The sequence below is a fragment of the Antechinus flavipes genome, chromosome 4 (genome assembly GCF_016432865.1).
Source record: "Antechinus flavipes isolate AdamAnt ecotype Samford, QLD, Australia chromosome 4, AdamAnt_v2, whole genome shotgun sequence".
Taxonomy (NCBI): domain Eukaryota; kingdom Metazoa; phylum Chordata; class Mammalia; order Dasyuromorphia; family Dasyuridae; genus Antechinus; species Antechinus flavipes.
In genome coordinates, this window is record NC_067401.1 from 142,335,682 (window position 1) to 142,351,453 (window position 15,772).

The following is a 15,772-nucleotide window of genomic DNA, read 5'->3' on the forward strand; positions in this document are numbered from 1 at the left end:
CCCTAAAACAACAAAATCATAAGTTTCAACACACACAAATCACACACATAGGGTCACTATCAATGGAGTGATCCTAATATACATCTTTTCTTTTGACTATTAGAAGCATATAAGCACATGCTTCTCATAAAATGCAGCTCCTATTAACATATTAAGCAATAGAGAATACTAAATTGCTACTACTAATGATCTAGAAACCAATCATTAATGATGGGTCTACTTACCTATTTCCATTTTAACCTCCAGTCTACCAGGTCGCAGAAGAGCCTCATCTATCAGATCAGGTCTGTTGGTCATTCCTGGGAACATAAATTAAAATAAATGTACAGATAAGTTATCAGAGATGTGAAGTTAACATACAGATTCTTTTCCTAATGCCTTAAGAACTATATTCTCTTGAAAAGTGAAAGGTACATTTTACAAATGTCAACTAAAAATTTTAAAAGTCTTGAGCACTCTGTCAAGTGATTACAGTTTAAAATAGTGATACAACCAACAGAAAACCAATAGCAGAAATCTAGAGATGTTTATAATCAATTCTACACCCCACAATTAATTCCACATAACTCCACAAAGTAATTTCTAAACTAACAGTTCTAGAATTCTAGGGACTCTCCTCATTTCAGAGCAAGTACATGAGATACCTTATCCCTTTACTATATCCTGTTGAAGCCAATGCACCATTATTATTATTTTGATCTTATGTTTTTCACTTAGGACTGACTTGTATAGTTTTAAGGAGGATGATAGAACAAACCTTCTCTGGGAACACTTGAAACATTGAAAAAGTCTTAAGGGTGGCCACTTGCTTAAATATACAATTCTACTCAGAACTAAATTTCCACTCCTTATATTTCCATTAAGATTAGACAGCAATAGAATCACCAAAGTTTTCAAGGATGTTTAGTACTTTTAAATTTTTAAACAAATGAAGATTTTTTTATTTACACATACACACGCATGCACTCACTCACTATCTTAACTTATAGCCTACCCGATGCATATTTTTATAATATTTTTTAACATACCAATGACTAAGATGTTATTTAGTTGCTCTACACCATCAATTTTTGACAATAGTTGGTTGACAACAGTGTCATGAACTCCTGTACTTCCAGCCATGCTCCCTCTCTGCTTACAGATGGCATCAATTTCATCAAAGATGATGATATGCAAACCACTGTTAGCTCCAAGCTTTTGGGGTAGAAAAAAAAAACCAAGTTATACATTATCACTTAAATATTACAAAAATAACCAATCTACTCTCTTGACTGCTTATGGAGATGTAATAAGCAATCTTAGTATATACTGCCCTTACATAGCTAACAATCTAAAGAAGAAAGGAAACATAACTATTTTAATCAATATAAATCTTTTTTAAAGCACAAAAAAAAAATAAGGGCATTACAGGGACTGGATAAATATAATGGGATTTAGGGTTGTCTCAGATTCTATGAATAATTATGTGGAATATAAACTAAAACAAAATGGATGGAAGAGACTTAATTTAACAGAAAAAGATATGTGGGAACCACTTGCGTGAAGGTTCAAAGACAACTGGGATCCATAGATGACTAATAGATTTTACTAACAAATGTGGGGTATGTTTATATATATTATAGAATAATGCCAGAGTAGATCTAGCTGATAGGGAGCTCTGAAATGCTCAGTGAGAATTCTGTATTTGTTACAGAGGAGACTTATTTTAAAATTGTCTACAAATTAAAAACTTTCATAAGTTAACACAAAAATTTATGTTCATAAAAGCAGAGAAAGATATCATTGTCTTTCATCAATACTGTATACTTTGCACAGCACAAAAAAAGGAGGTATGTCTAATTTTTTTCTTTCAATGTGCCTTATGTTACCACTAGAATCATGGCTTCCTTCTCAATCCAACCTCAAAAATTATCTGGGTTTACCATGAAGCCAAAGACAATGAGAACACTATGTTCAAATAAACTATCACCTTGGCAATCTGCTGTGAATATAATTCATTACAATTATGACCTTTTCAGTACCCTGATAATCTTATGACTTGTCATCAGATTGCTTCTTCCAAGAAGTCAATGTAACTTCTATTTTTACAGGTGTGTTATTCCAAAAGAAAGCAAGTTCACAGATATAGTACTTATTACAACACACTAGGAATTAGGTTAGGAAGATGTCAAAATTAATGTTCACAGATTAATATAGTTGAATCATCAATAAAGCCATTTCTAAAGGGTTTAAATCCTTATAAGACTATCCTGTTCAATCCACTGGCTTCTAGCTCTCTTCTTGCCATCTGAAAAATCTTTTCCCATAGAAACAAATCTGATGCTATTCAGCCCCTGGCAACAGCCTTCTGAAGAGACTGTTCTATATTTAGCCAGGATGACCTATTTGCGATTCTTCATCTCCTTCAGCCTAGACTGTCAAGAATCACAGAGGTGATGCTTTTCTTTATTCTGTTAACACTGCCCTGCTCCCAACCTACTGCATGGAGTCAATAGCTGGGTATGTTGAGCTATTTCTGAATGTATAGGATGAGAGAAGTCGTATTTGAAAAGAATGCTTATGATTAATTTTTATCTAAAAATCCTTTACCAGGACCCATATAAATTAAAAAACTTATACCATCACTTTTCTATTGTAACAAAGAACTAGAAAGAAAGTGGGCACTCAGCAGTTGTGGAACAGATTTTCAAATAATGAGATATAAATATAATGGAATATTACTATACTTTAAGGAATAATAGTTGGATTTATATTAATCAATGTGGAATAAAGTGTGTTGAGCCAAGAGGATATTTTACATAATTTGACTATAATATAGTAAACAACTGTAGAAAAATTTAAGAATTCTTATCAATGCAATAATCAATTATAACTTTTGAAGACTTCCTCGGAAAGAGGTAAAAGATTAGAATTACAAAATGAATGAGAGAGGTAAAAGACCAGAATTACAAAATGAAGCTGTATTTTGAGATGTGTGGGCAATGTGTGTTTTTCACAACTGTACTTATTTATTATGAGGATTTTTTGGGGGTGGGGAAACTATCAAAGGGGATAGTGAGGAATGACAGTGATAGTAGAAAAGGAAGATCAATGAATTATTTAAAATACAAAGTAAATATTTTCCTTTTTTGTTACTTTTTTCTTTTTTGTGGCTTTTTTTTTTTGTTCTGCTGCTTCTTTCACAATATAACTAATGTGGAAATATTTAAAAATAAAATAAATACAAAGTAGATAGCAAAAGGAAGTTCAGAAGTGGATAAAAATAAGGCAGTGTTGGAACTTTCATGTTCAATATACAGCATATTTGGGGCAGCTAGATGGCACAGTGGATGCAATACCAGCACCTAAGTCAGGAGGATCTGAGTTCAAATCTGCCTTCAGACACTTAACACTTCCTAGCTGTGTGACTCTGGGCAAGTCAATTAACCCCAATTGCCTCAGCAAAAACAAAATAAAAAAACAAAAAACAATATGCAGCATATTTTTATAAAATCGATAAGTAGTAGAAAGTCAATATGAAGTACTTTCTAATCTTCTTTGTAAAATTTATGAAAATGTTAAAAATAAAAATAATTGACCAGTTTTAACATTTGTATTCTCACATTTATTTACATATGAATTTAGACACAGCACAAGAAAGTCCTCCTACAACCAAATGGAAATGTTCATAATTTTGATTTTATAAAATGCTTCTTTGAGTTATTTTCCCACTCCTTAAAACAACAGCAACAACAAAGACATAGTACTTGAAATGTTTTTTAAAAAATTAAATAAAAATCTTATTGGTTCAGGGAATTTAAGTTAACTAAACTGTGGAATTAAAATTTTAACCTTAATTGATTAGTACTTGTATCATAGTCCACCAAAGCTGATGCCTGTTTGAACTCATATCTGTCGAGGTGACCTCATCTTGAGGCCTAGAAGTGACATAGGCCCCACAAAAGGAAGAACAGCTCTCTAATGGTCATCATATATAAACTAAAATGTCTATTATGATGCAGGTCTCAAACATTTGAAGTTTTATGAGAATAGTAACAAGTTATTTTATTCTTAATTATCTTAATCTTAATGAAGTTATCAAATTCTTATTAAAATGGTGAACAAGAAGAAAAATAAATGAAATTAATAAAGGTCAGTGGATGAAGTGTTATTTGTTTTAAGCTTTATTTTTAAGTTCAGAATCAACTTTTTCTTTGAACTCAGTCCAATACTTGCCAATATATTGATGATTCAACTCATTTTCATGTAATCAAATTCCTACATGTGATCCTTAATGCATACATACATAAATATGTATGTGTGTATACATCCTCACAAGCTAGAGTTTTCATATTTTAAAGGTTATATATATTCAGGCCAGTAAAGTATCAAACTATAATGTGTCCCTGTGACACCTTTACTCACATGTAATCATCTGTGTTTGGATTGTGATTGTTCAGTGGTCAAGGACATGAATACCTATCTCTTCCATATAATAGAAATACCCTTACTGTCTAATAGATAAAGCTATCTGTAAATTATGAACTAAATAAATATTATTTGAGTGCTATATCAAAATATAAATACTATAAAATAATAGTTTCCCCATCATATATCTTAATTTTCCTTTACATTCTAAGTCTCAACTAGGCTTTTTATTAATTTTGTAATAATAATTCCTATTAATTTATGTTTACATTACCCTCCTCTGCTCTTCTTCAGCATCAGCAAAGAGTTTACGGATATTCGCCTCTGATTCTCCAACATATTTGTTAAGAATTTCTGGCCCATTGACGACTTTGGGTTCTCTTGCATTCAGCATTTTGCCAATCTGTCGAGCCAAAAGGGTCTTACCACAGCCCGGGGGCCCATATAACAGAATACCTTTTACATGTTTGCAACCTAAAGAAAAAGAAGTAAAGTCCCAGATCAATGGATTAAAATTCAAGAGGAACCTGTATTGAATATTTAAGACATATTGAAACATTTTTTCTTTCCCCTTCAAGTTCATATCAGGTTAAGCAATATTATTTAACACATTCTTGTACAGAAAACAAATGTTATCAAGAAAAAAAATATTACAAATACTTATTGTAAGGAAAATTTAAATATTAATCTTACAAAACACTCATCCCTATAGAATGAAACTATCTATAAAATAGTTTCCTCATTTTGGTCTACAGAGCACACAATTCTACCCATGAAAATGCCAGTATAGTCTAAATGCCTATGTAGTGAATACTTTTAACTATTTTCACTATCTTTCAAAGTAAGAGGAGGATCATTATGCTTTAGACAATTTAGCTAAGACATTTAACCTAATTGTAAAAGGAAAAGACTGCTCAATCACTCAACTATTTGAAACTGAAGATAGCTAAGTGGATTGTTGTAAGGCATTTCACACAAGAATAGCTCCTCCATATAGAACCATGAAATATACGAATTAGAAGGAAACTCAGAGGTCATCTCATCCAATCTCTTCATCATGCAGATGAGCAAAACTAGGGTCCATAAAAGTAAAGTTTTGCACAAGTTCACTCTGCTTGGCAAATGACTTCAAATTCATGCTTCTTGAATTCCTGTCTCCTAGAAAGGACATTATTCCCATAATGTCCTATGGAGAAAACTAGCCAAGTTAATTTGTAGCTTCCCAAACTGTCTAAATTAATGCCAATATATAGTGAATAGTGCATACTTGAAAGGCTGATCATTTCTCAGACAAATGACTTCTCTAATAACACAGTAGAGGTCAAAGCTCCACTCTAGGGGAATTTGGTTATTTTGGGGGCAAGCACTAATAAACACCTGAAAAACCCCGTGCTACCATTATTATTTGATGAACCACACAGCACAGTTCCTGATAGACTTACTCCATAAGATCCAGAATGACCAAACAGATCCCATGAAGTCCTTTTGCTCACAGCCAGATCAACTTTTCAAGAAAACCACTATCAGTCATTTGGTAACAGAGTGTAGAACTTCAGTTTAACAGTTAACTCAACCTTGTTTTAAGGAGTTTATTCTACTTTCACCTCACAAAAGGAGCATATTGCAAAGTAATTTGTTATTAAATCCTGGTGATTCAAGGAGAGACACAACATAAGCACAAGCATTGTATTAATTAGTTCTATTTAGTACCTTGTTTCAGGTTCTGGCTCAAAACATCTTCTTGTAAAATCAGATCAATAATCTATCTACTCTAATGTGTTAGCAGTTTGTAAAGATTCCAACAAAGAAGTATACCTCATTTTACAGAACAGCACATTTCTTGAAAAGATGATCATAAAGCAAGTTTCTATAACCACAATTATAACTTCTAATTGACCTTCAATATAAAACAAATGCTATGTTCCTAACCAACTTGGAATGTAAACTTTAAAAATTTATATATTTAAAGGGAAAAAGAAGTGCTAATAATGTAACAAATTACAAATGTTTTTGTCAAAAATGTATTTTGAGAGGGAATAAAAATGTTGTACATTTAAATCTAAGTTCTTTTCTGGTTCTACCACTATTCTAGTATGTACCACCTACTGAAAATCTAAGCTTTAAGTAAAAGTTATGGGCCACATGTTTGTATTTAATGAAACTTTATTCCTAGTGAAGGAATAAAAAGTTAAATATTTAACTGAAGACAAGGCTCCAGTGAAAGTATATCTGACTCTTTAAAGCAATCACCTGAATAATTTTCCTATAGCTAAGGACTGTAAGGACTAAGGACTCCTTCCTTTTGCTTTCAGCTGATTATGTAGAGATTCTACTTCCAAGATTCTAATACAGGGGAGTAACTTACACTTATCACTTGATAGGAAGGAGAGAAGTAGTAGTTTCTTTTTCATGGAACAATTTAGTCACTGGATGTCAGAGTCATATTTTAAGGACATAATCAATCCCCATCCTTAAGTTTTTCTCCCAGATGTAAAGTGTTTTTTGGACTAGAAAAGTTATAGCTGATGTTCCTTCACCTAAATTTCTCCACAGCATTTGACACCCTATATCAGTACTGTCCTTTTTCCTTTCCTTAGCTTCTGTGATTTTACACAATTCTTGGCAATTTCCTTTAAAGTTCCACTTCCTTTCCTCACTCCTAATTGATTCTCAAATCTTATCATCACTATCCCCAAACTGGAATGCCATTTTCCCTCCTCTTACATGCCCTGGAAGGGCCAATTTGAGGTCCAACTAAGATTTTCCTAACCTACAGTGCTTGCTCCCTACTATGAACTCATACTATTTAAGAGTCTACTACTCATTAGACAATCACATGCTAACAATCTGATTAACAAGGTACCTTTCTGCTTTACCTCATATTTTTCTCCTTCATGTACTATATGAGCAATAGGATAGTATATAACTCAGCTTCTTAAACTGTGATTTGCAACCCCAAAGGGAGTCTCATAACCGAATGTGGGATTTGTGAAATCATAATTTATTATCAGTAAATGTTTGATTTGTATGCTTATTTTATATACATATATATCTATCACATACAAATTTCTTAGGCAAAAAGAGATCACAAGTATAAAACATTTAAGAAGCCCTGGTGTAGAAGAAAAAGTGCTTTGCTAGGTTTGGAGTTGGGGGAATTGGTTGTGCTATTTTCTATCTGTGTGACCCTGGACAAGCACATCTGCTTCATCTATAAAAGGTAAGAGGTTAGAAGAGGTGATTATTAAGGTCACTTTCCAGTTTTTTAAATCTTATGATTTTATGTTTTAGTCAGACTGACACTTCCCCAATTCTGTGTTGATAATGCCATATCTTACAACCGGAATATTCTCTGCCTTCGCTAACAAACCTCTATCCATTTAATTTTTTCAGTAGAGCTAACTAAACTACCTCACACAACTATAATTTGTGAAACTTTTCCTGATCTTTCAGCTCTATTCTTGGCGCTCTTATAGGATATTCTTTACATCTCTAGTATTTTAATTTGCATTATGGTTCTCTATGCTCCCCTATTAAAACTCTAGGCTCCATGCAGGCAGGAATGATTTTATTTATCCTTGTAAATCTGTCAGCATTTTGCATAATGCTTTGTATATAGCTGGTGCTTAAGTATACTCTTTATTTTTTTAGTTGGTTTTCAGATATTGAATCCTGAACTTTTCCCACTAAGATATAATGAAAATGTAGCCTTCCAAATTCATTAGAATTTTATGGTTGGCAAATTTGGTATAGGAGAAAGAATATTTTTGGATTCTATTTATATAGTTTTGTTACTAAAATGCTGAAATAATTTCATTTATATTCCTACTTCTTTCCAGCTCCTTGCCCTTCAATACATGGCTTTGTATGGAGAATGCAATGAACTCCATACAAATTTTTTTTTTAAAGAAATACTCTATAAACACAACATATACATACGTACAAACATATAAGCATATATTAAAATGTACAAAGATTTTTTTGTTGTTGTTAAAACTTCTGGTTCATGGGTGAATGCTCATTACTTTCATAGACTAATTTAAATATGTGCAAAATATTTTAAAATATCTTGGAGAAATGCAAAATAAACAAGAAAAAACATGCAAATACTGAAATAGCAACTTCAAAAAAATAAATTAGCTTTGTGATATTATTATAAAGGATGAAAAGAAAAAAGAGAATACCTAAATCAACACATTTATAGAACCAAATCTAGTACAAGCATATATATAAATGTGAAACAGTAACAGGCTTAAGTTATTGTTAAATTTAATTTAAAACTTTAAAAAAATCCAGTCTATGTGTAATAGATTCACAGTTTCATATACAAACATCCTTTTTTTAATTTCTCTTTGTATATAGAAATAGTCATTTTTGTTAGTATCTGTCATAATGTTTTTTTTAATCCAAACAGATAAATTTTTGTTTTTTTGTTTTTTTTAAGGAGCAACAATTTGCACCAGGGCTAGACTGTCAAAAAGCTACACTCTTTGGTATACATCATATCACAACAAATCATAGGCACATAAAATTTTAGAAATCTTCAGATTCAACTTCTCTATTTTATAGATGGGGAAACTAAGGCCTGAAGAATTTAATTTATTTACCCATGATATTATCAGTGTGTTAATGGCACATTAGAGAAGGAATCCTACTCTTCTGACTCTCACATTTCTCTCCATGTGAAAATGAAGCACTATGTAAATGTGAGCATGTATGATTTCTCACATTTACCTTTATAACAATATTTACCTTATTAACAATAAAACAGACTTTATTTTTATCATTTTCAAGGAGCCTATCTGCTAAAGAAGGAAGACTATCTTTACATTTAAGTTAGTACCAAAGAATTCTACAAGTTATATTATAAATGGGCAATTAAAGCATGAAAGTTAGTCAATTAATCTCATTCAGATGATCAGCTTTTTATCTAAGTAAGGGAATGTTGCTTAAAATGTAGATTCTTATTTCATCTTTCACATTTAAATTTCAGGAAAATAAGCAACTTAAGAGTATTGATTATCTTAATCTTTTAACAGCATCTAGATGTCTAGGCAAATAAAATTAAGACTAGGATTAGACTAACTTTTACCAATGATTTATAATGATGCCCCATTTATGTTCTCTCAGGTCTTGGGCATTCCTGAGTCAGATTAATGGTTGTGTACAAACCTCCTCTCCCCATTCAAATTGCTGCAGTCAAAATAATTTCTTTCCATTTGTTCTCAACTTGTTTCTCCTGTTTCTTCCATATAAAGTTTGAGTTTTTCATCTTCATTTTCAAGCCCTTCCCATCTCTTCTCCTGCCTTTCTAACCTATATAATTAAGAAATATAGTGGGTTTGTGGTATAGTCAAATGCACTACCAGAACATTTATTTCCTCAAAAGAAACCAAAACAAAACTGCTTTCGGTTTGTTTAACTTTCTTATCTAATTTGCTTTTATTAATAATAGACAGAAGTATAGTACATTCTGATTAGCTACACTACTGAAGTGTGGTAGTGAAATAATCTCAAATGGTAGTTAATAAAATAATTATTTCTATTTGGTTTTGGAATTTAAGCTTATACTTACATTTTGAATATTGAGATGATTAAATGATCTAGGAATTCACATTTCTTACAAGATAATCCATACTCTGAAGCTCCTACTTAAAGAGAAGCTATAAAACTGTTCAGATTCTTCATCCAGTTTCCCTTGCTCAATTTCTCCCTGTCTCCCATACCATTCAGGAAAGCCGCATTACATTTCAGACTAATACAATATGCCAGCCTAAGCAGAGGTACCTTTCATCTTCTTTTGACCTGATTCAAAGATTCCCTGGAGACAGAAGAAGTAAATTTAAATTTTATTGAAAGATCTCCTATGAGTAGCTTAGTCAAGCTCTTGCTGGAGTATAGGCTATATACTGGTATAGCAAAGTATACACACCTATCTGTTTAGGAATCAAGAGCTCTCAAATTCTCTAACAAGGTCTGTTAGAGAAATAATTTTGCCTGGGCTATTTAGTTTAGCTAAGTATCTACATTCACAAATATAACTCACTTAAGAATAGAGGAAGTTATTCATTTAAGGACATGTTAGTAATTATTAATTTTAGCAATACTTTGTTTTTGCCACAGTTTTAGAAATAAATTTCAGTAATACTTATTATTCAAGGTATTAGCAAAACAATATAGTACCTGCCTCCCACAATTGTTGTAAGGATAAACTATTAGTAAAGTGACTTGTAAATCTTAAAGTACTACATAAATGTGTAGCTGTTATTAATAATACCTATTATAAGCAAAAATGAAAAGGAACAAGTGTTTATTAAGGACTTACTATGTGTCAGGACCTATGCTACGTGATTTACAAATATTATTTCTGATACTTGCAACAATCCTGCAAGATATGTGCTATTATTACCCCCATTTTACAGATCAAAAAACTGAGGCAAAGAGCAGTTAAGTGATTTGCCCAGAGTCATATAACTAGTAAATGTCTGAGGCTGGATTTGAACTCAGGCCTTTTTGGAGCAGCTAGGTGGTTCAGTGGATAGAGTGCTGATCTTGAAATTAGGAATATTCATCTGGCCTCAAATACTTACTATTTATATAACCCTGGGCAAGTTACTTAACCCTATTTGATTCAATTTCCTTATCTGTAAAAACGGGCTGAAGAAGGAAATGGTAAAGCACTCTAGTCTCTTTGCCAAGAAAACCTCAAATGGGATCAGGAAGAATTGGATACAACTAACTTCTAGTTGTACTAGTGTTCTTTTCATTGTGCCACACCACTACCAATGGTGAAACAACTTGCACAGGATCTCCAGACACACTGAAACAGAGGAGAGAAGGTAAGTTTCTTGTTCCTCCCTATTGCATTAACACTTAACAACCACTCCTCTCTCTGAAGTTCACTCTATCTAGATATATTATTTTATCTAGAACATGATTCTTTACTAGCCTTATCATTCTCCCTCTTGCCTCAGGTATTTAGCATCTAGATTACAGTCTTCCTCTATACGCTGATCTTGGTTCTTACATTTGAGGGCTTCAATTTATGTCAATGCCCCTTCAATTACTCTTGCTTCTCATCAATATTTTCACCTTCCATCATCTGCCCCTTCATTCTACTCATTCATAGAGCTGGTCACAGCCTGGGTCTCATCTTATCACTCATGAATATTTCATTTTCTCAGTTGGTGACTCAGAAAATTTTTTTTCTTCCTATATCATTCATCTTTCTATCTTTCTTTCTGCATGCTTTATGTCTCCTAACCCTTGTCTGTAGTCGAGTCATTCTCACTCTAACTCATCTTTTTTGGCCAACTGTAATTTTTTAAGAAGTTGTTTTCTTCAATTTTTTTCTTTCCTTTTCTAAGTTGTTGATTCTCTCATGCATACCTCACATTCCTTTCTTATTTTTTCTTCTATCTTTCTTATTTGCCTTTTAAAGTCTTTTATAAACATTTCCAAGAAACCTCTTTGGGCCTAAGACCAATTTATCTCACTCTCTGAGATTTCTTCTGTGGACAGTATGTCCTCATCTGTGTGTTTTAGTCTGCCCTTTCACCAGAGTAGCTTTCTATGGTCAAGGTTCTTTTCTGTTTCTTGCTCCTTTTTTTTTTTTATATTTCCTCTTTTTTTACTTTTATAAGTTAAGCTCTGCTCCTAGGGTAAAAGGGACTCAGGATGAAGGAAAGCAGTAACTTGAGGCTATAGAAGACTAGTGGCTTTAGAATCTGACACTACTTACTGTAATATTTATTTTATTAACTATTTAACATATATGAAATGATGCTATCATTTTTTATTAAATTCCTATCTTTGTTAAACATGTAACTCATTGATGAAGGTTTTAAGTATTGTGTCCCTAGCCCCACCTTCCGCATAGGCACTGAGGTTTTTATTGCATGACTTTGCATAATGCTATGCCATATATCGATTCTATAACTGTATAACCAGTTAGATACATAGGGGATACAATTACTAGGATGACAATTATGAAAGGCTTTAGTTAACACATCCTACACACAGTTTAAAATTATGAGGGTCTAAAACTCTATATCCAGTGGGATTTAATCCACTATAATGATGTTACATACCCATCACCTCTAGAGAAAGTACCACTATTTAATATTTACTACATTCCAGTGCTTCAGATAAGTGTGATCTTGTCTTTTAAATAGCTCACAGATAACAATGTCTTCACTTTTACAATAAAAAGTATAATGCTTCTTCTTTGGAATCTTTCAAAGAAATAAAAAGCACAGTAGCAAATTTGCATCTTCTTTTTGATAGAAAATCATTAAATCTGTTCTTTTTTCATAAAAGATGTTATGTAGGGGAGTTTTATTTAGAAAAATTTGTCAGTCAATTTTCAGCATCCAAAAGGGAAAAAAATTGGGGCAAACATTAATTTTATGTAAGAACGAGCAGGATGGTAATAAATTAGAAGTGATCTCTGTCAAATTAGTGTCAGAATAAGAAGTACTAAATTCATTTTGTGGACAACATGAGCTAGATAGGATAAGTGTGAAATGGAATTTGAATGATGACTGATGCTTAAAGGGAAATCCCAAGCACAGATACCAGATGAAACACAGACAGATCCACCATGTTCATAGATGAGACAACCTGTCAAAAGGCTACTGACAAGTCAAGACGCATTCAAACAAAACAGGCTTATAAGTTTTCTTTATGTACAAAAATGGATTTGAATACTGAGCTTTATGTAATGCATGCACCTGCACAAAGTGCAATCATAATCCAGGGTAGTCTTTTCAATGCCAATTCCCTACTTGAGAGGAAGACTGGTTCAAACTACTCTAGGTTACTCTTAATTTTGTTATGAAGCCCACCTAACTCTTACATTTGTGTACCCTTTATGATCTAATCACATTTTATTATGTTTTCAAGAGTCTTTATAAATCTCTTCTAGACACGAGTAAAAGCCAGAGACAGCAAATTATGGCAGGCTGTGCAATTGTGCTTCATGAGTTAAGAATGGTTTTTATGTTTTTAAACAAAGTTTTATTGCATTTTAAAATGCAAAATACATTCTTAACTCCCGGCTGAACAAGAATGAGGGGATAGGTTGTTTTTGGCTCTTAGACTTTAGTTTGTTCTTTCCTGTTCTAGGAGACAACTTCCTTCAACTCACCTCTTCTTTGAAACACTGATATAAAAATTGTTAGTCACCTGAGCTTTTAGCCTGGTATAAGTATTATACTTCTTGATCAATCTGCAAGGAAAGGAAATATTAAAGACCAAGATCACAACTCTACCCTACTTGAGCAGACAGGTCTTTTTATCACCAGCCTCTAGGCACTATCTTGTCTAGTAGAGACTTGTAGGAACTCCAACTCTAAAATGCTAGAAGCATTTTATGTTGAAGTGAGATAGTGAAAAAGTTCCTGATGCTCTGAGCACCAAGATCGTCTTATGAATTCCCACCTGGTCAAACAGCTGTATAAGGGTATCTGTCACTTGACTGGTCTATATCCAAGTAATGCTGTTGATTTAATGTAGATCATTTTATTAGATAATCTAGAACTAAAGATGGGGTATGTGTACCAATTCTCCAAACTAATCTTTGCTGACACTCCCACCCTTTACACTCCCTTGTAGGGTGTTGCCTGGTATTTCAGAAATTCTTGACGACAAACATCATACATCCACTATAGCAGGTCCTGCCTTGCTGCCACTAGCAGCATGTATCTTTAAAATTTTAGAACTTTAAATGTCTGAAGTTTTCCCTTTCTTTTCTTTTTGCTTCCTTTCCATAATTTTTATTCCCCAGTACAAATTGGTTTGCCTTTTACACAATTTACCTATTCCCTCCTCCTACCTAGAAAGTCCACTTCACTTTTTTTCGGTCAATTCATTTTTCTCCTTTTTTTTCTCCTCAAAACTCATCGAAGAAAACTTCCTAAAATGCAGACTAAGATTTTAGTCTCATCTCCACACTTGCATAACAATGTACATTTCTATGTCACTTTGCAATTTACAAAGGATTTTCTCTACAAAAACCTTCTTAGAGAAACAATACCAGTTATTTGTATCCTATGAAGTTAATTTGCTAAATATTCTTAAAGTCTCTTAGATATATTTTACCAATAATGGATGGTAACTTGCTTCAGAACAGGTACTGCAAACTTTTCTATTTCTTTAGTAATCAGGCACAAAAATGAAGAACCAATTAATTTTGTGTACAAAGTGGTCATTCATTCAATTATTATGGCTTGGTGAAATGAGAGAAAAACAAGAAGCTTGCTGTAACGCTCCAAGTATATGGTTGTGAACACTATGAAATGGAAAGGAATCAAGATACTGAGAAAAAAAAAAATGGCAGGGAATTAAGATTGGGGTTGGGGTTGAGGAACCAGAGAGACAAAAGATAAAAATCAACATAAGGCTTTAATTTTAGCGATGAAAGTATCATGTAATGCTGAGAATATCTGCTTTTCATAGGAGATGATAAGTTTAATAAATATTCATTGAACTGAATGATATAAATTTAGAACAAGTTGGTAATTTTATATATTACAGAATATCCAATTAAAGATAATGGAAAAATTTAGAGATACAATCTAATAAAATACATAATACTTTTAATATGGAACTTACACATAGGAGATCAACAAAAATTTTTAATTGAATAAATACTTAGAGAGGGTAAGAAGCGAAGATGTATATTTTAGTAATTACCTATTTATTGATGATAGTTGAAACCATATGAACAAATAAAATGTTCAGCAACAGTGTTAAGAACAAACAAAAGTACCAAGTACTGAGACTGAGGGAATGTTCACTGTTAATGGATATGAAAGAGAAGAATCAGCACAGAAATATTCAGAGCTGTGAAATGAGTGGAAAAAAAAAAAACACAGAAGACAATAGTCAATAAACATTTTTTAAGCACCTACTATGTGCCAGGCAGTGTCCTAAGTGCTGGAACTACAAACTGTAATATTCTTCTCTAAAATAGAATGTTGTTATGAGCCAGAACTTGAAACAAGGTGATAACTCAATGCAATTGATAGAAACAATGCTTAAGTTAACACCTTTGAGAGTTCACACATTAGCTCACACATTAGTTCACACATTTGGGAGATTTAAGGGTTCAGTATGAGATTTCCAAATTCATACCTCCCATAATCCCACTCTTAGATTTAAGAGTCAACCTTTGAGTTTATACCTCTAAAAAAGCATAAAAACAGCTGAGCTCAGTCAGGAGAATTGAGTTGAAAAGATTTTGAGGAGAGCATCAGTTGGAGATTAGAAAGCCACGGGTCGGAGTTGAGCGAGAGGCAGAAGCTGGAAGAGCTAAAAGACAAGCTGCAAGAGCTCTTGGAACCAAGGAGGGAAAGAGGCCTCT

At 32.7% G+C, this 15,772-nt stretch overlaps 1 protein-coding gene across 1 annotated transcript in view; it reads right to left on the minus strand.

Moving 5' to 3' along the window:
* NSF (N-ethylmaleimide sensitive factor, vesicle fusing ATPase) overlaps window positions 1-15,772 on the minus strand; it is a 189,343-nt gene that overhangs the window by 107,937 nt on the left and 65,634 nt on the right. Inside the window, exons 9-11 of the mRNA XM_051994904.1 lie at window positions 4,682-4,881; window positions 1,029-1,194; window positions 225-299 (exon numbers count right to left, since the gene is read on the minus strand). Of these exons, the coding sequence (XP_051850864.1) occupies window positions 225-299; window positions 1,029-1,194; window positions 4,682-4,881 (441 nt within the window). The remainder of the gene's footprint in view (window positions 1-224; window positions 300-1,028; window positions 1,195-4,681; window positions 4,882-15,772) is intronic.